The 25,955-nt window shown below is 32.4% G+C and overlaps 1 protein-coding gene and 1 pseudogene across 1 annotated transcript in view; one reads left to right on the top strand and one right to left on the bottom strand.

Moving 5' to 3' along the window:
- Window positions 1-22,907, bottom strand: part of LOC111053039 (protein obstructor-E) — a 33,739-nt gene extending 10,832 nt beyond the window's left edge. Inside the window, exon 1 of the mRNA XM_039432436.1 lies at window positions 22,564-22,907. Within this exon, the coding sequence (XP_039288370.1) occupies window positions 22,564-22,636 (73 nt within the window). The 5' untranslated portion in view covers window positions 22,637-22,907. The remainder of the gene's footprint in view (window positions 1-22,563) is intronic.
- On the top strand, window positions 18,115-18,233 carry LOC120352569 (annotated as a pseudogene).
- Window positions 22,908-25,955: the final 3,048 nt, after the last annotated feature.

Below are 25,955 nucleotides of genomic sequence, written 5' to 3'. Positions count from 1 at the left end.
ATATTATAGAAAAACAACAGTTTGGATTTCAAAGAAATAAAAGCACAGAAGATGCATTGTGTAGTTTTGTGAATCAGATTAGCAATATTTTAAATAACAAAAATAAAACTATGTCAATATTTTTAGACTTATCAAAAGCTTTCGATACAATACCACATGAAAAACTTTTTAAAAAATTACAAAAAATAGGTATAAGAGGAATTACTTTAGATTTATTCAAAAGCTATTTACAGGATAGATCCCAAATATTGACCTTAAATTCACAGAAAAGCACCCTAAACCTCACATCTTATGGTTTACCACAAGGTACTGTTTTATCACCTGTTTTATTCCTTATCTATGTAAATGATCTTCTAAAATTAAAATTGAAAAATGGCAAGATTGTGTCATTTGCAGATGATACAGCAATAGTCTTCACCAGTGCTGATTGGAGAAGTTTGTTCAGCGATGCAGAAAAAGATATATTGACAGTCAAAAGATGGCTTGGCAAGAATACCATGAGTTTGAATGTAAACAAAACAAAATATATAACGTTTTCACTAAATTCAACTGGACAACCAGAAAATCGTTTCAAGCTGAAACTGCATTCACTTTGCACAAATCATTCAATATGTAACTGCCCAGAAATAGAAAAAGTAAATAATACTAAATATCTTGGAGTAATAATTGATGAAAACTTAAAATGGCAATCTCATATAACTTTCCTGTGTAAAAAACTAAACTACATTTCTTATAAATACTATAAATTAAACAAAATATTGAATATAAATAACTTAAAAACCGTTTGTCATGCCATAGTTCAATCAGTTTTACAATATGGATTAGTGATATGGGATGCTGCATATATGATGTACACATGCAAAATCTATTTATCATTCAAAAAAATATAATAATAACTATCTTGAATAAACGAATATAACCTTCAAATCTAATTTTCCTGGATTTCGATGTTTTTACCGTGAGGCAACTATATATCAAAGTCTTAATAAAATACTTGATAAAAAATAAAAGTATCTTCCCAAAGTTGATCAAGGACACTTATCATTTCAGACCGGGTGTAACAGAGGAATTTCAAGTTTATCCTACTAAACTTTCATTGATCAGAAGACAGCTAATTTACACAAGCAGTAGACTGATCAATGCAATACCTTTTGACTTGGATCTCAAAATTAGTAAAAAGAGCGCCAATGAGTGGATTAAGAGGAAATATTTCTTTACCTTAAATATAGCAATTTAATTTCGATTATTTTATTTTCATTTTATAGTCTTTTCTCTGCACAATATTTGTTTGATTTTTTATGATTCTGCTGTTATAAAATTTTGTAATTATTAGTTAAATTTAACTTTAAATTTCTGCATTACTTCGAAATATTATGTTTTTCTTTTACTGTTTTGCAGTTCTCACCAGCGGGCATAGATTTTCTTTTTGCTACTGGTGATGCCTAGATTTTATATTTTATTTTAATTTTATTCAAGTATATGTATGAGTAATTATGCTTATTTATTTATATTTTTAATAATATGTCATATTATAAAGATTTTGTAATATGTTTTGAATATTCTAATTGGCAATAAATGATATTGAATTGACTAGGTGACCGTTGTTCAACGGAAAGAGAAAAATCTGGTGTGGCATACTCACACTACTTTCCTTGTCATATGATAAAATAATACTCACTATGTTCTCTAGCTTTGAATTGGAACTCCTTTGTAGTATGTTTAAATCTGCCCAATGGAAGAACTGTATTTACATTCTACTTGTTATCATTATTACAATGTTTCAGGTATTTGTTATTAGTTGATTTTTTTGCTCTTCAAATTGCTTATTGCTTCAGTACCGTATATTTTCTAAATCGAATTATTACTATATTATTTATTTTAATTGTTATTGATTTTATTATTTCTGATGAAAAGTTTGATCATTTATTTTGTATTGTTAATCTTCCATAAAAGCTGATAGCTAATAATTTATTTTTGAAAGTTAGGACATTGTTGAAAGTTTTCAAAAGAAAGCACCCAGTCGGGAACCAAACTCTGACGTTTTGCGTGGTTGGCTAGTATTCTCCCTGTAGTCCGGGCGTGAATATCATGAAGAAGGCACTCCGTGGTCATTTTCGGGTAACAGCCGTGGAAAATTTCTCAATATTTGTGAGGTCTAGCAGAAACACTATGATGATAAGTCGAAATCACAGGCAAACACCTCGAGAGAACTTGATGGCCGTCAAATTTTTTAGGGTTTTGCTATATCGCTTGTATATCAATAACCGTCCAAGATATTCAACCGTTTTTGGACGAAAACATTTAAAAAATCTACCTCTACAATTTTTGTTCTATAAAATGTCTCTTTAAAACGCATATTTTATTAGTTATAACCTTCAAAAGCCCGGTATAAAACTTTTTTCTCAATTTTTTCATGTTTCTTTCTATTATTCCTTTTCTTGTGCAAGAGATACAGTGTTAAATCTATGAAATTTAGTTAGTTTTTTCAGCTTTAAAACAATATATCTTTAGATCCCGAACAGCTATTCAGTTCTTTATTTAGTGATCCCGGGTTCAAACCCCGCTCATAGCAAAAAGTTTATGAACAGGTCACACGTGTGATGGGCACGTCGTAAAGACCATTGACGGTTCAAATGATGAACTCAGGCCAGGTGGAACTTTCGGCAGGAGCTCCCCACCAATAAAAGCCAAACGAATATTATTGTTAACAATATATCTTCATGATAACGCTGCATGATTTACGGTGCGTTTTTCCATACACGCATGAGGTAGCCCACGGAAACTAGCTATAGAACTATAAAATCTATTTTTTCATGACTACTTCAAGATAGAGACTTGCAAATTGTCTCAATATATTCGTTACAAGCCGAATACGAATATTGATGATGGAAACAACGAAAATATTTGACATCATTAAAAAAATCAAGATGGCGGTCATTATTGAAGGAAATTGTTATATCGTTTGCTATTCAGTTATTGTGAGAGATATCGAATTCATTTTACCACCAAAGTGTTTAGAATCAACCAAACTATAATATTCAAGAGAATCGTCTCATTTGGAGTACTCTTTTCATGATGAATTTAACTTCAAAAGCAGAAGCTTAAGACATACATTTTTCGGGGACAATATTTCACTTCTACTCTGTAAATGTATTTGCAATAGACATACACTATCTAATAAAAACAATATAAAAACTTTAAGTACCCTTTTATTTAAAACTTTAAAATATTTCAAGGACTATAGTTTTGACGGGTCATTTTCAAGTTAAAATGTGAAAAATAAACAAATTGATACTAGATTAAACAAAACCTTAAAGATGCTAAGGGAGAGAAGTTGAACCTGAAATATGCTAGAGACCTTATCTCTTTAAGGTCTTTGAGATTAAATGAACTTTATTCGCTTATAAATAACTAGCCGTCAGGCTCGCTTCGCTCGCCATATCCGTCTAGCCAGGGGGCTCCGCCCCCTCGACCCCTGACTGGATCGTCCAAGAATGAGATCAGCAGGCTCGCTTCGCTCGCCTGCATTTTTCATTTGGGCATTTTTATCATATGTTAGGAAAATCCAGTCGGGGGTGCAGACTAAACGGCTGGCTAAACGGATATGGCGAGCGAAGCGAGCCTGACTGCTAGTAATATAATATTCCCATGATTGAAGTAGCAGTGCCCAATCAATTTTTCCGCGATAAATGCATTCAAATCTTCAACTTGGTGCCAACCTAACAAAGTCAACACAACTTAATGCTAACCTGACAAAATTATTAATTTAGTTGCCAGTTAACAACTGTGTCGAAGAGGTACTCTATCTAGATTATAGTTCTATAGTAACATAATATGATATGGAAATTTCAATTATAATTAAGAGATTGGGAGAAGAAGAATATACATGCTAAAAGACAAACTTTAAACCCTTAAAAACAACCCTTAGAGTTAAAATATTGCCAAAAGATTTCTTAGTGCGCCTCTACAGGGCCAACTGAACATACCTACCAAATTTGAACGTTTTTTGTCCGGTAGATTTTTAGTTATGCGAGTGAGTGAGTGAGTGAGTGAGTCAGTCAGTCAATCAGTGAGTGAGTGCCATTTCGCTTTTATATATATAAATAAAATAAATAATAACATATGAATCATATGAAAATAAGCATCTGTTCATATTATCTACTATCAACTTGTTTATCTTTTACATTTTAACTTGTAAATGACCTATGTTCGAAACTAATCGTTAAAATATTTTAAAGTTTTTAATAAAAGGGTACTAAAAATTTATACTGTTTTTATTAGAATCTAGTAGCCCATATAAGCGTAGTTATTTTAGACATTATACTAGTATTATTGGCACTGTGTTGTAGAATATTTCTAAAGCTTCAAAATGACGTCTTGTTGAATGAAGGCTGAAGCGTCATAGGAAAAAGAGAGAGAAGTACTGTTTGCAGCGGAAAACACGATTTTTCCACCATGCTAAACCTAACAATTAGAAAGCCGTGTAAAGCTCATAGCACACTGGAGACGCGCCGCGTCGCCTTGTCAGTCGAACACTGGAGACGCCGTATTTGCTCATCGCACACTGGGAGCGAGCCGCGCCGTACCGCGCCGCGCCGCCGCGTACCGGACATATGACTCTCCTCTGACTCTGCCTCCATTCGGGTTAGTCTAGTTCCTTATGAACTAAAATAAATCGTGTTTTACAATACAAATTGTAGATTAAAAAGGTAGAGTAGTGTGATTCACATGAGGTTCAATAAGATCAGAATATAAAAGACTAGCCGTCAGGCTCGCTACGCTCGCCATATCCGTCTAGTCAGGGTGTTCTGCCCCCTGGACCCCCGACTGGATCGTCCAAGAATGAGATCAGCAGGCTCGCTTCGCTCGCCTGCATTTTTCATTTTTATCATATGTTAGGCCGATCCAGTCGGGGGTCCAGACTAAACGTCTGGCTAAACGGATATGGCGAGCGAAGCGAGCCTGACGGCTAGTATAATATAATATTCCCAGGAATAGCTCTGATTGAAGTAGCAGTGCCCAATCAATTTTTCCGCGATAAATGTATTTCAATCTTCAACTTGGTGCCAACCTAACAAAGTCAACTCAACTTAATGCCAACCTGACAAAATTATTAATTTAGTTACCAGTTAACAACTGTTTCGAAGAGGTACTCTCTCTAGATTATAGTTCTATATTAACATATTTATGGTATGGACATTTTTCAATTATAATTAAGAGAATAAGAAGAATATACATGCTAAAAGACGAACTTTAAACCCTCAAAACCACCCTTAGAGTTAAAATATTGCCAAAAGATTTCTTAGTGTGCCTCTAAAGGGCCAACTGAACATACCTACCAAATTTGAACGTTTTTGGTCCGGTAGATTTTTAGTTCTGCGAGTGAGTGAGTGAGTCAGTCAGTCAGTGAGTGAGTGAGTGCCATTTTGCTTTAATATATATATAAAAAACTAATATTAAAAAAAATGTAATGGAATGAATCGAGTAACAGCTGTTTACACTCAGTGACAAAATTGTGTTGATTTAATAGACTTGACAACGCTGTTCTCCTATCTTTCTTTACTGCCATTACAACGTGGAACTCACTATAAAAGATTCCGAGGGTAGCGAAGAGGCACCCGAAAGGTGGCGGCGCTCAGAGGAGAGTTCCACTCCTAGCGCACCTCAGAGGAAAAATTCCGCTCCGTATTCTCCCAAAAGTTCCGGCAGCGGAATAATTCCACGGCGTCCACGGCTGCGCGGCGCGGCGCGGCTCGCTCCCAGTGTGCGATGAGCAAATACGGCGTCTCCAGTGTGCTATGACTACTTGAAGTGTATCCTGTTTTTGTATTTTATTGCAAATTTATTTTTTATTGTGTTTTGATTTATTTTATGTTATGTTGTGTTGATTTGAATAAAATTATTGATTGATTGAATGTATACAGACTTGGAAAAGGTATCAATCTCTTTGTAATGACGTGTAGAAAGAGAATATCCATGATGGCAATCTCAAAAATGTTTTTCATCATGAAATTTATTTCTATATTCATTTGGCTCTGCCTAAATACAATACTGTAGGTACTATCAGAGACAAATAAATAGGTAAATAGTAGGTAAACAGTATCTTTAGCCTACTCTATGTACGAGTGCCAACATATAGAGTAAAGATACTGTTTAATTGAGAAGTATTTGTTTGTCTCTGGTACCAATTAGTAGATTACCGTACTTGTTCTAACTGAACTGTCAGGGGCTCCGTGAACTTGTAGTGCACAAGTCCGAAAAAGTTTGAAAAAAATTGACAATAAATTACGAATCAGCTACAACTTATGAGTTATTAGTTCTCTCCTCATAAAACAGCAAATTTTTGTGCTGTTATGTACTACATAAGAATACATTTTATTCAACTTTTATTTAAATTTAGTATACACAGCTTACATCATTCTTTTCAGAATTAAATTCTCTACAATTTTTATTGCGAAAAATTATTTGTTTACTGGTCATTAAAGAAAGTTATTGGGCATCAAACGTAGAAGTCTGTGTTTTTCTACTTAGATTTTTTGCATATTTCAACTTTTTTCTCAAAAACTACTCACACTACTGCTTCCAGACTAGTTTTATTCATTTTTTCAGATATATTTTTATATGAATCCAGCATAAGTTTTTCAAAAACTAGTCCCCAAACAATTCAGCATCGGTGTATATCACCAGAGGAACTGAATTCTGGGCGAAATCTTTCACTCTGTACGGTATAGCTCGTTAATGAAGCGTTTATGGATATATGTTTATAAGAACCTTTTTTCTTATTTTTACCTCTACTATCACGTATTAAATTATTTTACCATAATCGTGAATCACCCTGTATAGGATCATTCCTGATCATGAATGAATTTTGTACCAGCACACTTTTCACGAAAAAAATGTCAAATTTCAATACTAGTTAAAGGACTCCTCATGGGAATTCTTGAATAATCAACCACAAAAGTCAAGTGCATCGCATTTTTCCTGTTATCATGAACTGAATGCATTGTTTAACATAAATATAGAATCATTCCTGATCACGAATGAATTTGTGATGGTGATAATATTGAAATAAATAAATTAATTATGGGTTTGTGTTTTCATAGAGATAAATTTAGTATGGGTTCATTCGAAAAGTGTAGAATTAGGACTTCAACAATGAGACTTTAGTGATCTTATAGCTGAATTTTGAGTGTAAATTTTTATCGTGAGAAATTTATTTTTCTGTTAAAAAATAATTTTCTCATATTAAGATTTTGCTAACTTGTGTCCGGGAAGACTCCAATTTTTTGCAGGGTTCAGGTATTCTCACGGAACTGTATTTCCGTTAGCGATAGAAAATACAGGTGTATTTGGGAATATTTCAAACTTGCATTATTTTTTTCCCCACGGAATTATGCTCGTCTCCACATGGACCGTTGTCTCGTTGGTGGAAGGGGAACATAATTTGCGTGGAATAGTTCAGTTCCAATCAAGCAGCGGCCGAATTCACATTTAAAATCCAGAGGTAGCCTCGGGCCTCGAGGGCTCAAAATTAACGTGTGTGTTTGGTGTTTAAGTTTGTTAATATGTATTATTTTTCGCCGTAAGTTAAGTTGAAGTAGTTTATTAATTATTTGAAGTGAATACGTCAATGTTTGTTTAAATTAGTAGGTTATCCGGGAGTAATCAGTGTAGTGAAAATTTCTAAATAGTAATGAATTTATAAATTGATCGATTGTTAGTGCCATTATATTTTCTAGCTCATGCTAAAAACCCTTGAATGACAGAGTCCCTAGTATCATAAATTTCTAAATGAGAAATGAGTAAAGTCCACGCTACCTTCGTGAACAGTTAGAATCCAAATAAGCAGTTAGCAAAATCTTACATGCAGTCATCTTGAATTTTTAGGATGTGCAATGAACCGATATAGATTATTTTTGTTATTGTCCAAATTTGAATCAGTCTAATTCATTTAATGAAATTTTACAAGTTTAATAGAATGCTGAAGTTTATTGTTTAATAAAGTCCCATGACTCGCCCTTTAGAATTTAGGGATCTCTCAATTCTACCCCCATTCTGGGTTGGTTACAAATTTAATTCAAGCACAGTTTACACGAAAAACATTTTCGGGTAAAACCTATCGTAACGTCGTCATTCCAGACTTTGAATTTTACTCGTTGATTCCAATTTCCGTGTTCTGTACAGTCCCATCAAAGTTATAATTTCCAACTATTAGACAACTATAGGCTACTCTGTAGCTCTTGGTGCAACATGGAATTCCTGCAAAGTTTATCAAGATGTAACAAATATCTTATTAATGTACAACCTAACTGCGAGTCAAAGGATATGCCCGTCATGTGGTAAAAACCAAACCAAATTTTCACGCAAAAATGATTCTAGTATATAACGGTTTTATAACTTGTATCAGGTCAGGTAAAGTTTTTCATGTTTATGTTTTTGAAAACTACAGACCAATCTCTATCATATCAATTTTGTCCAAATTGCTGGAGATCATCCTCAATGAACAAATTGTGGAATATTTTGAGAAGAATCATTTATTTGATGACTCTCAATTCGGATATAGGTCTGGACTAGGCACTGTTAAGGAAGCTGTTCCTTTCATCAGTAATTGTATTATTGATCTAGATAATAGAGCTTGCGTCAATGTAAGACTACATGATTTATCAAAAGCATTCGATACTGTCTCTCATACTCTTCTATTGGAAAAGTTAAAGTTCTATGGATCCAAGGAGGGGGCTGTATCACTAATGCAGTCATATTTATGTGGTCGATTTCAGAAGGTTTTTTGTGATAGGAAAGAGTCAGGATATTTTCCTGTGAAGCATGGTGTTCCTCAGGGATCAATTCTTGGTCCAATCCTGTTCATCATTTATATGAATGACTTGCCCAATGTTTTATCAAATCCATCAGTACAGAGTTTTCTCTTTGCTGATGACATTAATATCTGTCTTAAGTCAAATTCATATGAAGTACTGAAAACGAATTAAAAACTATTTCTGAAACTACTCAGGATTGGTGTACTGCTAATATTTCATGCATTAATGAAGGAAAGATACAAGATTTAGAATTGGATTATATGAGAAGAAATACTACGGGAGCTGTAAATAATTCTGTTAATTTTCTAGGATTTACGATTTCTGAGAATCTGGATTGGAAGAGAAACATTATGAAAATTGAATCATAAATCAGTAAAGGCATATTCCTGATACGCAGATTGAGACTGTGTGTAAGTTCCAAGGTACTGAGAACAATCTATTTTGCATTCATCCAAAGTCATTTGAGTCGAGGGACCTTACTCTGGGGTCATAAGTCCTCTAGTGTAAGACTACTGAGAATGCAAAAAACATGTATCAGACTGATTTGTGGTCTCCCTTCCCGAGCTCATTGTAGAGAGGGGTTTGTTTATCTTGGTTTGATGACGGTACCTGCACTATTCATTTTCCAGAGCCTACTGTACTTAAAAGAAAATATTAATTTATATGATAAGTTGGATTCACATCACTCATATAGAACAAGAAATAGGAGTACTTTAGGTCTGATCAGATTCAATTACACCGAAAACTTTCACTAAAGCTTTATGATCAGTACGAATCTCAAAATGTCTGCCATAGAGGAACTGTTCAAAGCGTGTTACTCCGAAAATTAAACCTAATGCTTCTTTTTCAATCACACTGTACCGTTTTTCAGCTTTGTCAAGTCGTCTTGATGCGAACAAAATTGGCCTTTCAGTACCATCAGTATATCTGTGAAAAAGAGCTGCACCTAATCCGACTTCACTTGCGTCTGTGGCAAGAATTAGAGGAAGTGATTCATCATAATGAGCTAAAGTATCTGATGTTGTTAATAAATGTCTCAATTTTGTAGCGATTTGTTCATGTTTTTTATCCCAGTGCCAATTTGCTCCTTTTTGAAGTAATTTGTGTAACGGAACGCACAGTGATTGTAAATGTGGAACAAATTTACTGTAGTAGTTGATTGATCCCAAGAAGGATCTTAGTTCTTTGACATTTTTCGGTGATGGCATATCTTCTACGGCTTTGATGTGTTCAGTTGTGGGGTGTATACCTGTTTGATCTATTCTGTGTCCCAAATAGTTTACTGATTCCTCAAACCATTTACATTTTGTGGTTTGTACTCGAAGTCCATTGTTTTCAAAACGTTTTAACACTTCCCTGACTCTGTTAATGTGTTCTTCTCTTGTGAGAGCTGTTATTATTACATCGTCTAAAAGACATGCAACGCCTTCCAAGCCAGCCAAGATTTGATCCATTTTACACTGAAAAGCTGCTGTTGCTATTTTTATCCCAAAAGGAAGGCGTGAATATCTGAAAAATCCTTTATGAGTAGAAATAGTGAGATACTTTTGTACAGAAGTATCAACTTCCATTTGTAGATATGCATCCTTCAAATCAATAATTGTGAATTCTTTCCCTCCTGTAAGTTTTGAAGTGATTTCTTCAAACCTAGGTAGGGGATAGTTGTCTGGACTTATAAACGTGTTTATGGTGGTTTTAAAATCAGCACATATCCGGACTGCTCCTGTAGGTTTCACCACAATAACTATTGGTGAGGACCATGTGATAGGTTTTTCACTTGTGTTTACAGGTGATAGTACATTACTGTCTACTAAACGTTGTAGTTCCATTTCTACTGCTTTTCTTAAGGAAACGGAACTGGACGTGGTTTTGCAACTATTGGTATGGCATTTTTTGACATGTGGAAAAGTACCTTGCAGTTCTTTATTGTTCCCAGATTTGGATTGAAAACATCAGAAAAATCTGTGATTATTTTATTTACCAAAACTGAGTTCTTTTTTTGTGGAGAGCTTATCGTTTTTTTACTGAGCATATTTCAGCACCGGGAGGTAAGGGTAGATCGAATTTGAGGACCCAATTAAGTCCAAACAAAGGTATGTCATCTTTCTTTATAACAATTACTGGTAATTTCCTGGAGTCACCAAAAGCATTGACATTATATGTGTTTCTCCAAGTGTTTCAATGTCAATCCCTGTGTATGCCGTGAGGTTTCTTGTTGGTTCTAAAATGGGACTTCCAATTTTTTTCCATAATTTCTCATTAATAACGCTGTAAGCGGCACCTGGATCATACAGCATTTTCACTGTGTTGTTGTTGAGTTTAATGTTCACCATTACTTTACAGCCTTTTTCCAGAGTTCTTATATGTTCAATATCGGAAAATGACAGGTTGTCATCTTCTATTGATAAATTTTCGCGGACCTGATTTATCTGTTTGTCTTTTACAATTGTAGCGTTCCCTACTTTTAGACATGCTCTAGCAAAATGGTTCTTACCTCCGCAAGCTTTACAAAATTTGTTATTTGCAGTGCACATGACACCATCAGAATGTCGCCGGTTTCCACAATGGAGACAATGTGTATTTTTGTTCAATTTTAGAGTCGATTTCTTTTCATATTTTTTGTTGTACTTTTGAGGGTTAGATTCCATTGCCTGATGTTTATCAGAAATTTTTACTCTATTCAAATTTGTAGAACTGTTTTTAATTTCTTGCTGTTGAAGGTTAACAGTTTCTAGCAATTTTGCTGATTCTACTATTTTTGTAAAAGTTGTTTGTGTTGATGCATGCATTCTCAATAACTCAAGTTGCCAACTATCATTGTTGATGCCTAATATGAACTGATCTCTTAAACGTTCATCCAGGTTATCACCAAAATTACAATTTCCTGCAAGAAACCTTAAATCTAGTTCAAATTGAGTTATGGTCTCACCTTCATTCTGGAATCGTCGAGAAAAACAAACTCTCTGGGATAGAGGTGCTTGTGGTTTCGTGTAGTATTTGTTTAAGACTTCTATCGCATCATTAAATCCAATGTTGTTTATGGGGGTCGGATGCATAGAATCGAAAACTATCTTGAATGGTTGCGGTCCCAGATTCTGAAGTAGTAAGTCTCGTTTTTTTCTTCATTTTTGATGTTTCCATTTCGTAGGAAAATCTTGAACCTTTCGTGCCAATATATCAAATCTTCGGTTGTTCCGTCGAATGGTTGACATTTGCTGTGATTTTTATTTACCGACTGCGCCATGTAGAATATTAGAAATAAATAAGTCTCAAAGATTAATACTCAACGTGTGTAATCTCTATTAAAACATGTAGGATAGAGTGAATTCCAATCAACAAACTATTAAATATTATAACTGATTTATGTCATGTGTTTTGCATAACATCTGGTTTCTGGTATACTACAAAACCAAACCAAATTTTCACACAAAAATGATTCTAGTATATAACGGTTTTATAACTTGTATCAGGTCAGGTAAAGTTTTTCATGTTTATGTTTTTGAAAACTACAGACCAATCTCTATCATATCAATTTTGTCCAAATTGCTGGAGATCATCCTCAATGAACAAATTGTGGAATATTTTGAGAAGAATCATTTATTTGATGACTCTCAATTCGGATATAGGTCTGGACTAGGAACTGTTAAGGCAGCTGTTCCTTTCATCAGTAATTGTATTCTTGATCTAGATAATAGAGCTTGCGTCAATGTAAGACTACATGATTTATCAAAAGCATTCGATACTGTCTCTCATACTCTTCTATTGGAAAAGTTAAAGTTCTATGGATCCAAGGAGGGGGCTGTATCACTAATGCAGTCATATTTATGTGGTCGATTTCAGAAGGTTTTTTGTGATAGGAAAGAGTCAGGATATTTTCCTGTGAAGCATGGTGTTCCTCAGGGATCAATTCTTGGTCCAATCCTGTTCATCATTTATATGAATGACTTGCCCAATGTTTTATCAAATCCATCAGTACAGAGTTTTCTCTTTGCTGATGACATTAATATCTGTCTTAAGTCAAATTCATATGAAGTACTGAAAACGAATTAAAAACTATTTCTGAAACTACTCAGGATTGGTGTACTGCTAATATTTCATGCATTAATGAAGGAAAGATACAAGATTTAGAATTGGATTATATGAGAAGAAATACTACGGGAGCTGTAAATAATTCTGTTAATTTTCTAGGATTTACGATTTCTGAGAATCTGGATTGGAAGAGAAACATTATGAAAATTGAATCATAAATCAGTAAAGGCATATTCCTGATACGCAGATTGAGACTGTGTGTAAGTTCCAAGGTACTGAGAACAATCTATTTTGCATTCATCCAAAGTCATTTGAGTCGAGGGACCTTACTCTGGGGTCATAAGTCCTCTAGTGTAAGACTACTGAGAATGCAAAAAACATGTATCAGACTGATTTGTGGTCTCCCTTCCCGAGCTCATTGTAGAGAGGGGTTTGTTTATCTTGGTTTGATGACGGTACCTGCACTATTCATTTTCCAGAGCCTACTGTACTTAAAAGAAAATATTAATTTATATGATAAGTTGGATTCACATCACTCATATAGAACAAGAAAAAGGAGTACTTTAGGTCTGATCAGGTTCAATTACACCAGGACTCAAAAAACTTTCATCTATATAGCGATAAAATTATTCAATTTTCTACATCCTCTCATCAGAAACCTGGATATTACAAAATTTAAAAATAAATTAAAGGTAATTTTGTCAAAGAATTGCATTTATACAATCAATTAATTTTTCCAAATAAATCTTGAAGTGTATTAATAGCCCTTATTAGATGATTATTACATTGAGATCAGAGAATTCTGGGCATAGAATTAATTATACGGTAATGTGATTTATCTATGTACAATTGTGAATTATGGTATAGTACCTAATTGTTCTATTTATCTGTTATGTGTTTGCTTTTGTTGTTACCATTGGATGTTGTAATGCATTTTGATGTTTTCACTTGCTACTACAATAAAACATTTATTTATCTATCTATCTATCTATCAGGCTATCTAGCCATCTATCTATTTATTTATTTATTTATTTATTTATTTATTTATTCATTTATTTATTTATCTATTTATGTTTAACAATGCATTCAGTCCATAATAGCAGGAGAAATGCGATGCACTTAACTTTTGTGGTTGATTATTCAAGAATTCCCAAGAGGGGAGTCCTTTAACTAGTATTTAATTTTGAATTTTTTTTCATGAAAACTGTTCTTGTACAAAATTTATTCGAGATCAGGAATGATTCTCTATATCTTGACCATCGCATTCCCGACATAATAGCTCAAGAAATACAATGAACTTGACTTTTGTGGTTCATTACTCAAGAATTCCCCATAGTATCACTATTACTAATATAGAACTTTGAAAAGTTTTCCTTGAAAACTGTGCTTGTACAAAATTCATACGAGATCAGGAATGATTCTCCACTTCCAGCATAGGGAAATTAGAATTGGAAAATGACCTTGAATATATATATATATATATATATATATATATATATATATATATATATAGCACATAACAGAAGACACTTTAAAGTTTTTAATATAAATTAAAACAGGAGACACGATATAAATAGATTGAAAACACTTGAACAAACTTACATTAGAAATGGGGGAAATTTTCGGAGACTGTAACTCCTTTCTCAACCGAGAAGACTGTATATATATATATATATATATATATATATAATATATATATATATATATATATATACCAGAAAACAACTAAATATAACATATTTAAAACAACTATTACTGATCATTACTCAGTGACTTTACATTTAGGATTGAGTAATTTTAAACAAGATAAAAAAATCAACTATATAAGCAATAAGAAAATAATTAACTATACAAAATTAAAGGATTTATTGAGTAATAAAAAATGGGATAGTATTTATGAAAATCAATCCAATGACGTTAACGATTTGCTAAAAATATTTGTTCGGTTTTGACTGAGTGTATTGAAAATTCTAGTCAGGAAATAAAAATACCACACAGATATAAGCCTTTGAAGCCATGGATTACTTCTGGACTAATAAAATCAATAAGACGAACTAAAGATAAATTATATAAGAGATCAATAAAAGAACCTTTCAACACAAAACTGAAACATGATCTTAAAGCATATAAAAATGTATTAAATAGATTAATTGATGAAACAAAAACAAACTATTATCGATCAAAAATAGATGAATGCAGGAGTGATAAACGTAAACTATGGAATTACATAAATTAAATCATTGATGATACAAAAAATAAACATGATGAACCAGAAATAGATTCAGCTGAATTAAATAGATATTTTTCGCAAGTTGGTAAAAACTTGGCTGCTCAAATTGAACAAAATACCACCACATCAGATTTCCCATATAAGAGAACCAATGAATTGAATGCATCTCTTTTTCTCAGTCCCGTAAATCCATCGAGGGTGATAGAAACTATAAAAACTCTGAAAAATAACTCTTGTCCAGGTCCTGATAATATTAATAATAGAGCTCTAAAGCAGATAGCAGATCTAATAGCTGAACATTGTAAATAAATGTTTTGAAACAGCTGTATTTCCTGATTCATTTAAAATAGCAAACATTAAACCGATTCTTAAAAAATGTGATAAAAATAATCCAGGTAACTATAGACCAATAAGCTTAATTAGCAACCTTGCCAAAATATTTGAAAAATTATTTAAAAAACGAATAATGAAGTTCATACAAAAAATAACATTATTAATAAAAACCAATATGGTTTCCAACCTAATAAAAGTACTGAGGATGCGCTAGTGTATTTTGTAAACAGTGTAACAGATATGTTAAATTCCAAGAAAAAACCACTTGCAATCTTCATGGATTTATCTAAGGCTTTCGATACCATACCACATGATAAAATTTGCAACAAATTGGAAAAGTATGGTTTCAGAGGTCATTCATTAAAGTTTATAAGAAGTTACTTGGAAGATAGATTCCAAATTTTAACAATAAATAACAATAAAAGTATATAGAGAAACTGTCATCTTACGGCCTGCCCCAGGGAACTGTTCTTTCATCAATATTTTTCATTCTTTATGTAAATGATTTGCTGAATATTAAGCTAAAGAATGGGAGAATTTCATCTTTTGCTGATGATTCAGTGATTATATTTTCAGAAAATAATTGGAATGATACTTTCATTGTTGCAGAGCAAGATATGAAAATTGTGAAGAACTGGATGGACTCTAATGCTTTGAGTTTAAATGTAGAAAAAACCAATTACATCGCTTTTTCAGCAAATAGAGAGGGTAAACCTAACAATCAATAAGTTAAAAATCCATTCAAACTGTTCTTCAATAAATCAACCAAACATTAATAGATGTTCCTGCCCTGTTATTAATAGGAAATCAAACCTCGAATATCTTGGTATATGAATCGATGAGGGTCTCAAATGGGACATCCATGTTAACTTCCTATGTAAGAGACTAAAATACATATTTTATAAATTGAAAAATGTGCTATCTTTCTCATAATGGAAACAGGTCTATACGGCACTAGTAGAATCCCTAATGCGATATGGTTAATAGTTTGGGGTGTGACTTTCGATACCCATATTAAAAATCTTTTTCTAATACAAAAATTCATCATAAAGACAATTTCAAAGAAACCTAGAACTTATGATAGTAAGATTTTGTTCAGTGAATTTGATGTTAAAACTATACGACAGTTATATCTTAGTTGCATAACAAATTACAGTTTTAAATACGAGCATAATTTCCCTCTAGCCGATGACATAAATTATAATCTTAGACCTAATACAATAAGAAAATATGAAATATATAACACCAACTCAGCTCTTCTTAGAAGGCAACTTTACTACATTAGCAGTAAATTCATAAATATACTAGAAAGTGAATTTCCACTTAATAATTTCCGAAATAATAAACACAGAAAAAGAGCCATATAGGCATGGCTAAACTTGAATTATTTCCAATCGTTGACTTTCATACAATAATCAACTTCATATTATAAATTATATTTTCGAACACTTCATACGCTAGATTCAAGTTTATATATTACATCCCTGATTAAGCTGATTTACGACTCACACTGGCGCACAAGGAATCTTCCTTTTGCCGGTGTTTTTGCCTCACCTACTGTACTTATGCATGTGATCATAAATTGAATCTTAATTTTAAAACTATTATTTATAATATAAAGGATATAATTTCGTTATTGTATATAATTAAATAAATGTATGTATCTTGGTTTAAGTGCAGTAGCATATACTTATATTTATTTTTTGTATTTTGTTTTTGGCAAAAATAAATAAATTCATGTATATATATATATATAATATATATATATATATATATATATATATGTGTGTGTGTGTGTGTGTGTGTGTGTGTGTGTGTGTGTGTGTGTGTGTGTGTGTGTGTGTGTGTGTGTGTGTGTGTTTACCATTGCATTTAGTCCATAATAGCAGGGGAAATGCAATGCAAATGCACTGGATACAGTATTTTATTTATTCAAAGTTATATAAACCGTTTTATCACGCTTGCATATTGCTTGCATGAGCGGTGGCGTAGCTGGCAGGTAGCCAGCATCAATGATATGTATGACCTTGACTCACTTCATCTACAAAATCGTCTAAAAAAACGGTGCTTGTACAAAACTCAATTCTTGCATATTCAGACGATACAAAATTCGTAGTTTATTGTCAATTTTTCCAGATTTTTTCTGACATGTGCACTAAAAGTTCACACTTCCAGCATAGGGAAATTAGCATTGGAAAATGACCTTGACCGCGACTTCAAAAGCTTGTAAAAAAACGGTGCTTGTACAAAATTTAATTTTTGGATATTCTTCCGACACAAAATTCTTAGTTTATTGTCAATTTTTTCAATTTTTTTCGGACTTGTGCACTACAAGTTCACGGAGCCACTGTCAGGCGCTGAAGAACAAAAGCTGCATGATCCTGACCTAATTGATCAGTTCATTTTTATGTGTTGTGATATGACGACTGGGAAGGAAGCGTAATTTTGTTAATAATTTATTGTTTTGCACACTTGTGACCATGAGAAGTCATCCTGGCGTGTCCAAATAATAAGCACCTCTTCCTCAAACCATCTTCCTTCTTTAAGTTTTTAATCTTTTTTCTTTATTTTGCATCTTCAATAAATTTCAACCGTGTTCTTACGTAATAATAGAGAGAAGAGAACACTATTATTCGTTTGTCTCTGGTAATAACGAATGAAAAAATATTCAAAGTTCTTCTCAATAAGCAATAAACATCATTTCTTGCCAACGGTTATACCACGTTGAATACACCGGTTTTCGTCCGATCACCGTAGTTGAGCATCGTCGGGCGCGGTCAGTTTTTGGATGGGTGACAGCTTGGGAACACCTCGTGCTAATGGCATCATTCTTGCCAATAATAATTATCATATCCTTCTCAACTAACCGGAGAACTGTAAGCGAATTTATCATAAAGATTTAGATCAATGAAGAGTGAAGAATGTGATTTCTCAAATTTAATGGCAGAAGAGCACAAAAAGATTATTATATCTATAATAATTATTATAACAATAATTTTATTTCCGTCTGAAATAAAGAAGCTGAAGAATATACTGAATATTTCATATTTGTGGTTATTAATGCTTATAATAATTCATCAGATAGGTTTATGAATAAAGTTATAAAATAATCAAATATACAGTGTGGTATAGCACCGTACATTATTCTTTATATTCTTAATTATTATTTATCATGGTTATGCCTGAATTATGATTTTTGAGAGGAAAACAGACATTTAAACCGATTTCCTGCTCCAAATAATGAAGAATTTATTGTATTTAAACAATTGAAAATGTACAATTCTTATTCTAACAAAATAAAAATTCTACTTATCGAGTTAGTACGGTAGCCTACCTGTACCCTTCATTTTTTTACAATGGCTCTTGAAGAACTGAAATCAGATTCAGTTGTTTTGCCTACTATAGTGCACAAGATTAAAAATATAAAGAAAAAAAATAGATGCAAATTATTCACAACCGGCATTTTTTAGTACACCCGTGTGCATTGAAGTTTTGCTTCAGTTGCAAATTTGAATAATAATAGAAACTAAATCATATTGTAAAACAAAAATGACATGAATTATAAAATTATTATGATTGTTGAAAAAATAAGAAAATACATACATATGAAACTTTAGTGATGAAATAAGAGAATATAATATGTAGTTCTACCATTTTCATATCATGAACACGATACTACTCATCTTAAAAAAACAACACAAAAACTTCATAAAATTATTTAAAAACATTCCATTCTACATTAATAGGCCTACATGAATTGTTTTTTTAAGTAAGAGCTTTTTATTATGTATAACGAGTAGGCCGACTGTATTATATTATTCTATTTCATCACAAAAAAGTACCTAGCCCTGGATATTTATAATGATATGAAAGTAATGTACCATCAAACCGGCTAACTTGGGACAGTTTTCAACTTTGACTTGAAATTCAGTTCCATTATTATTTTAATAGTTTATTTCTCCTGTGCTCAAAACTTAGGTCTTTAATAATACTTCAAATATATACATTCAATTTCATTATTTTATTCCAACCTGTTCTGAAAAAAATGGTGTCCCAAGTTACCCGCAGAGGTTGGGTAACTTGGGACACTAATATAATTTGCCTGAAATAAGACAATTGAATGGTTGAAGGCTAACTTGTGACATTAGATTTTGAATAATATGTTTCATATTCATAATAAAAATACTTCAACTGTAAAATAATTGAATAATAGATAAAATAATTATTGTGTTTAATAATTGAGTGTTTACAATAGAAGTTATTAAAGGCTCAATTTCTAGGTTAGTGATAGTAGATTGTTGACTGTTAGAAAAGTATCTTAGCTGTTAATTAGATGTTCAAAACGTTATTAATATTTTCAATAATGTGTTCTCAACAAATCCACAATGCCAGAACTCGGAATGAATTGCACAGACAGCTGGTAAGTTGGTATTGGAGGGAAGGGGTTAAACTGTCCCAAGTTAGACTACTGTCCCAAGTTAGCCGGTTTAACGGTAGTATGTTTATAAGTATATTTATACAGTAATATATTATTGATATCCATGGGCTCATATAGTAATTTTGTCAGTTCAGATTGATAACTTTTCTAAAAAAATAAATTACCTATAACATTTTTATTACATTGTAGAAGGTGCAATACTGTGGAAGATATGAAATTAGTATAATTATTATAGTGCGCTTGTTGGTGAAACAAATTGCATGGAAATGCAATCTCAGTTAATATAAACTACTTAATCGGTGCAAAGTGGTTCAAGATTGTGTCATATAATTCATTCATCACCACAAGTTGCAAATTCACCAGTCACGTAGCTCTGCAAACCAATAACAACTTATCACAGCTCTAAAATCTACATAGGTATACAGTATACAGGTGTTCCCGAACTCCCTACCAATAGTCTAGGGTATTGCTCCTAGGTAAGAAACACATCTAAATATCATCTTCAAACTTTCTGAAAGTCCTTGGTTACTCACACAGGCGTCATTTGTTTTTTTCCACTTACTATTTTTTTTCTAAATAAAATGGCTGAGCATCGGTAGTGACAAACATTTATGACAACTAGACAGAAAAATGACAAAATATAGAAAGAAAATACAACAAAATTAGGACATAAATAAATTATATTTAGAAATGCTTCTTTCCCAGAAATAATAGGAGGTTTGGAAACACTCTATAGGTAGGCAGCCATTCTGATTGTTTCAGGCAAGGAGAATTCCTAAGCATTGGAAAGCAGTATGAGAAGTGGCTACGGAAAGGCAGCTTCGGTTAAAATGGCCTCTTGCCAGATGCATGTAAATCCGTGCGAAACTGATTTTTTATTTGCCAGTGGATCAGCCAAAACAGGCTCACAAGAGTGCTATGTGAATAAGAATCAGATTGTTGATGACTAGGCTTACAAATGACTTGCTGATGGTAGAAATGATCTTCTAACATTTCTACTTGTCAAGTTTATTCAAAGTTCAAACAAACATGCGGTCAATGGTACCTAAATTGCTCTTGAAATTTCCACATATATAATAAGTCTATTAGATTTTTATTTTGGAGTGTAGGCCTACTACAGGATTCAACAAAAACTGAATTTTTCTCCTACTTCCATGAAACAAGTTATTAATGAATTATGTTATTTTATGAAATTTTTAGCTTGATTAAGTACTTTATACGGATAGAATTGTTACAGAAATATATGAAAGGAGAATTCAGAATGTATAAAATGTTTTCTATTAGATTAAATTCAATTTCTCCAAACTTTACTCTTTTTGTTTGCAGTGTCAATCTAACAGTACCGTACCGTACCTATTATAGGTACCGTACTAGGTATTTAGGCTAGGGTACTTATAATAGGTACATACATAGGAATTATGATTAGAGATAAAAATGATCGCGTAATCAGAGAAATACGTGCCGGCTCACTGGACGTGTTTTACAAGTCATAATAATTATTTATTAGCATAACTATGGTACATAAGTTGAGTAGTGTATGAGTAATTTTGGCACTGATGAATTTTCAGATTAATAATTATTAAAACCTTGAATTGTAGAACTTTCACTATACTTATTATTCAAACATTTAGTGTAATCAACAGTAAATTTCACTACTGTGATCTTCATCACGTTTTCTAATCAGTAGTTCCAATCTTCTTGGAAGTTGTTGTTCTGCTAGTCATGAAATAATGTAGTACCGGTATTGTAAAATCACCTAAAATTAGCAATGAACAATTTTTTGGAGTTTGGTCGAACAGACGTTCTATTCGATTTGTACACCACTGACAATTGCAATTCTCCCACAAAAATGTAATAGTTGTATGAAAACTTGCAAAAATATGTTGACAATTTAAAAAAAATAACAATGTGAATTCACAACACAAGTAGAATAATATTGTTAAATGTTTCTTCATTATTAAACAATTATGTCAATCAAGTCAATTTTGTTGTTGATCTCAGTGTAATTGAAAAATCGAATTTTGTTCCAATAATCTATATAGGTACCATAGATCCCTATTTTCTCTACAGATATGAAAAAAAATGTCAATGTAAAATTGCTTTGTGAGGAACCAGTTCAATTCCCGGGCTAGCAAATAATTTTTGGATACCATAGTGATTCTGATCGGATTTCGATCTAGCTGTTAACTCTGTCGTCAATAATTGTAGTAGCAGAAGTCTTCGGGGTGGTCTATAGCATACAACTTTGGATTTTCGTTTAATTATAATTATCAATGTGAATTACCGTAATTGAATACAACCTAAAAATAATTGTGCGATCTCTTCTCGAATTAAATCAGATACCATATTTCCAAAAATTATATTTTGATCTAATTGTGGTAGAAAAACAAAAATTCAATACATTTTCGTACATGCACTCACCTATATAGCGTTGATTACCTATATTCCTTGCGTAGAAACAAAGTACCTACCTATATAAAATATGGCTAAAATAATTCAATAATCATATAGGTAACTATAACTTAAATTATTGTTAACTTATAATTAAAAAAATAATAATGTCCTTTATTATAAAATCTAACATTCTTTATTATCACAGGAATAAATATTTCTCAAATTGAAAATTAAGAACTATTTCAAATATTCCAACAAGAATGGAATTCAAATATTTGATAATCAAATGCCAAATCTCAATAATTGATGTTTTTTCAACTCACCTGAGATAAACTGCAAACTTGAAAGAAGTAGGCTTATTACACCGGCCAACACGTTAGCACTAGCGCAATGCATCTCACTAGATTTCGGGTGCGACTTGTTAAGAAGGCGTTTTATTGTTATTCAAAATCTATTCTGTCCTATTGAGCAATAACTGCAGCAACAGCGTTTAGTCGGCATGTAACACTCACTGGTTAGTCGAAGCAGAATCAACTGAACTATGAGTAAATGAAGATGCGCCTCGAAGGATCTTCTTCTTCTTCTATCTCACTGCAAGTCCCCACTTACATGACTGTCTCTGTCCCAATCGTACTTGAAACTTTAGCCTACCGGCATTCCTGAACTATTCACTAATTCTTGGATCATCATATCGTATTTATCGGAGAGATATCGGTATCTCGTAATAGAGTTTTAAATGTGTCGAAGGTTACAAGTTACGATCGATGTATTGGTGACTGAGTGAGATGTGAAGGAGGGATTGATTGCTTATAGTGGAGGGCGGTGGTCTTGAAAATTCAGGACCCATATTGTGATGATTTGTGTCGATATATCGTCGTGCAGCTGCATATAGTAATAGTCTCAATATGTAATTTTCCATTTATATACATTTTATATTGATTCAGATTCAATTCAATATTCTATTGTGTCCATTGTTTTTCTCATATATAAGAATTGGAGGAAAACTAACCATTTATTGTTGTTGTAACGATTGGGATTAATATGATAGATGCTGAACAAATGCTGAGAAAGTGAAAAGGGCAAGGGACATTGACAAATCAAATGATCTAGGCCTACGTGACAAATAATTTATTTACGTTATTGAAGGGTTTTCAGTCACTAATCCTCCCAACAACCAACAATTATTCATCTATAAATCTCTTCAAATTATATAGCTGACTAAAAATCAATAGAAGGAAAACATAAGATGACAGCTAAAAATGTTGTATTATACATACGGAATCGTATAAAGCAGAGTGTCTATACTGTATTTGAAACATAAAAATGTTAAATTTACTAAAGCTATTTTCAGTTTGTGAGACCGACCTCCCCAATATGTGAACGAAGGGGGATAATTGAGTGTGGGAGAGAAGAGAGCGAGAGTGACAGAGCAAGCTGGCTAGGTTCAAAGGTGAAGGAATAATATGTCCAGAAACGAGTTCCTGATGATAGCATGCACAATACATAGATAGACTCTAATATTCTTACTCTATGCTCATATTGACTCAAAATGAAATAATAACCGTAGAGCAGCAAAAAGTTAACACCATCCATCAGCTAAGAGAAGTTCTTCATTATTTTCTATAATAATTATATAAAATCTTTCAAGCATCTATTGTATTATACCTACTACGAGGAAGATATCAGAAGTGAGATAGCGTCGGATGAAAGTATAGATAGAGTACACAAGAATATGCGATAGTTGTTGAGAAATAAGAGAGAGTGAGAGAGAATATGATTTGAAAATAACCGGTTAACATTGGAAAAGGATTAGAATAGAAAGGGCCTATTCCGACAATCATTGGATGACAAAATAAAATAGCTATTTTGTTACTAAATTATGTTTTGTTCAAGGAACTGATTTTTCAACACGCTGTATTAAAATAAGAAACAGACAAATATAAAAAAACATTTATGAGACTAGTCATGCTATCTAGTCAAACAGCAATCTTTAATAACTTCTCAATTTATAGCTTAATCAATGACCATTTTATCTTAACTGAGTCAATTCAGAAATAAATAAGACATTGAGATTGGGATGAAGTATTTATTAAGAGAATGAAGTAGGTACCTATAAACTATTACTAACCCCTTTTACAGTGAGGTCCATGTTATAATGGCAATGGAGAAAGATAGGAGAACAGAGTTGCCGATTCTCTGCCTTCTATATACTAGTAAATCTTTATTAAGAGAATGAAGTAGGTACCTATAAACTATTACTAACCCCTTTTACAGTGAGGTCCATGTTATAATGGCAATGGAGAAAGATAGGAGAACAGTGTTGCCGATTCTCTGCCTTCTATATACTAGTATATCTTATGTAAATAATGTTAACTTTACATTCTAGTTTAAAATAATCAATTTATATTCTTTTTGTCAAGATAATATTATATTTTTCAATGATTCAACATCAACAATGATCCTTTTCATAATTGAGATGCAATATTTTGTATATTTATACATTGTTAAAAACGATGTGGCAACGTTGCTATATTATTTAGGCTGTACATATCAATGATTAATAGTATCTAAATAATGAATTTTAAACTTTTCAAAATCTTATTTTCAACTGCTGTTTCAAATATTCAGAAAGAGGTTTTCACTAATGACTGACTTTACAACTTTTGTGAAAGGATGAGGAAGAATACTGTAAAGTAAAAATTGGAGGGAGAGAGAACTATGTGTGGGAGTCACGCGTACAGTAGTATGGTAATTTCTTGTGGATGGCAGAAGGTATTAGGTACGGTATAGGCTGAGATAACGGCCTTGGCATTATAAAATCATGTACCGTATGCGCACCATTAAACACCATAAATCTTTTGAATAAATTGAGCATGATACTTATGTAACCAACGTTTCATCAACAAAATATTAGTAAAACAATTAAATAATCATATATAAAATGAATTCATACATTTTAAGAAAATTAATTTATTCTTCATCACATAATCGGTAGCCTGAGTGTAAAAAACTGAATCTCCAAAATGTAGGCTAACTATGAGTTATCATTTAAAGAATGATATTAAACAACACTGAATGTCAGTATCAGTCTAAGGTATCTCTCAATATTGTTATGCCGATTTATCAGAAGTTTTATTCAATTGATTTTTCATTCTTCTTCAACTTTTGACTACCTAATACTTAAATGTGGTACCGTATTAAATTTTCATATCTAGGCCTACAACAGTTATTACCAGTTTGGTAAATTCAGTAAATTTAGAACTTTACAAGTTTCAATTAGACTTTATTTTAATGCTAAATCTTTTGAATATTCAGTGAAATAAATTAATTAGTTATTACTGCACTTTTACAGAAATTAACCCAACATCGAACCTTTACCAGATAATATATACATATTTCGAGAAAATAATGAATAACTAGATAGAATAAGAGTTCTAGACACTGTATTGCTTTCAATTATTCAATACTCGTATATTGAAATAAAATGAGAACCGTACCACAGTAGTTTTGAATTGATATTCTATTCCAGTTCGTGCCGCTTTATATTATAACTGAGAGATAATAAATTTTATGATTATCAAACGGAAAATTGATCATCACATACAATAACTGGGGAAAAAGATAGTGAGCCAGTTCTGGAGAACTTGATCATGAACTACTGAACGGTACTGATATTGAAATTCGCAACTTGTAATGGTGTAAGTGAATCAATAGA

Source organism: Nilaparvata lugens, chromosome 7, assembly GCF_014356525.2.
Source record: "Nilaparvata lugens isolate BPH chromosome 7, ASM1435652v1, whole genome shotgun sequence".
NCBI lineage: Eukaryota > Metazoa > Arthropoda > Insecta > Hemiptera > Delphacidae > Nilaparvata > Nilaparvata lugens.
Note: the sequence above shows the minus strand (reverse complement) of the source record. Positions and strands in the feature narration are given on the sequence as shown.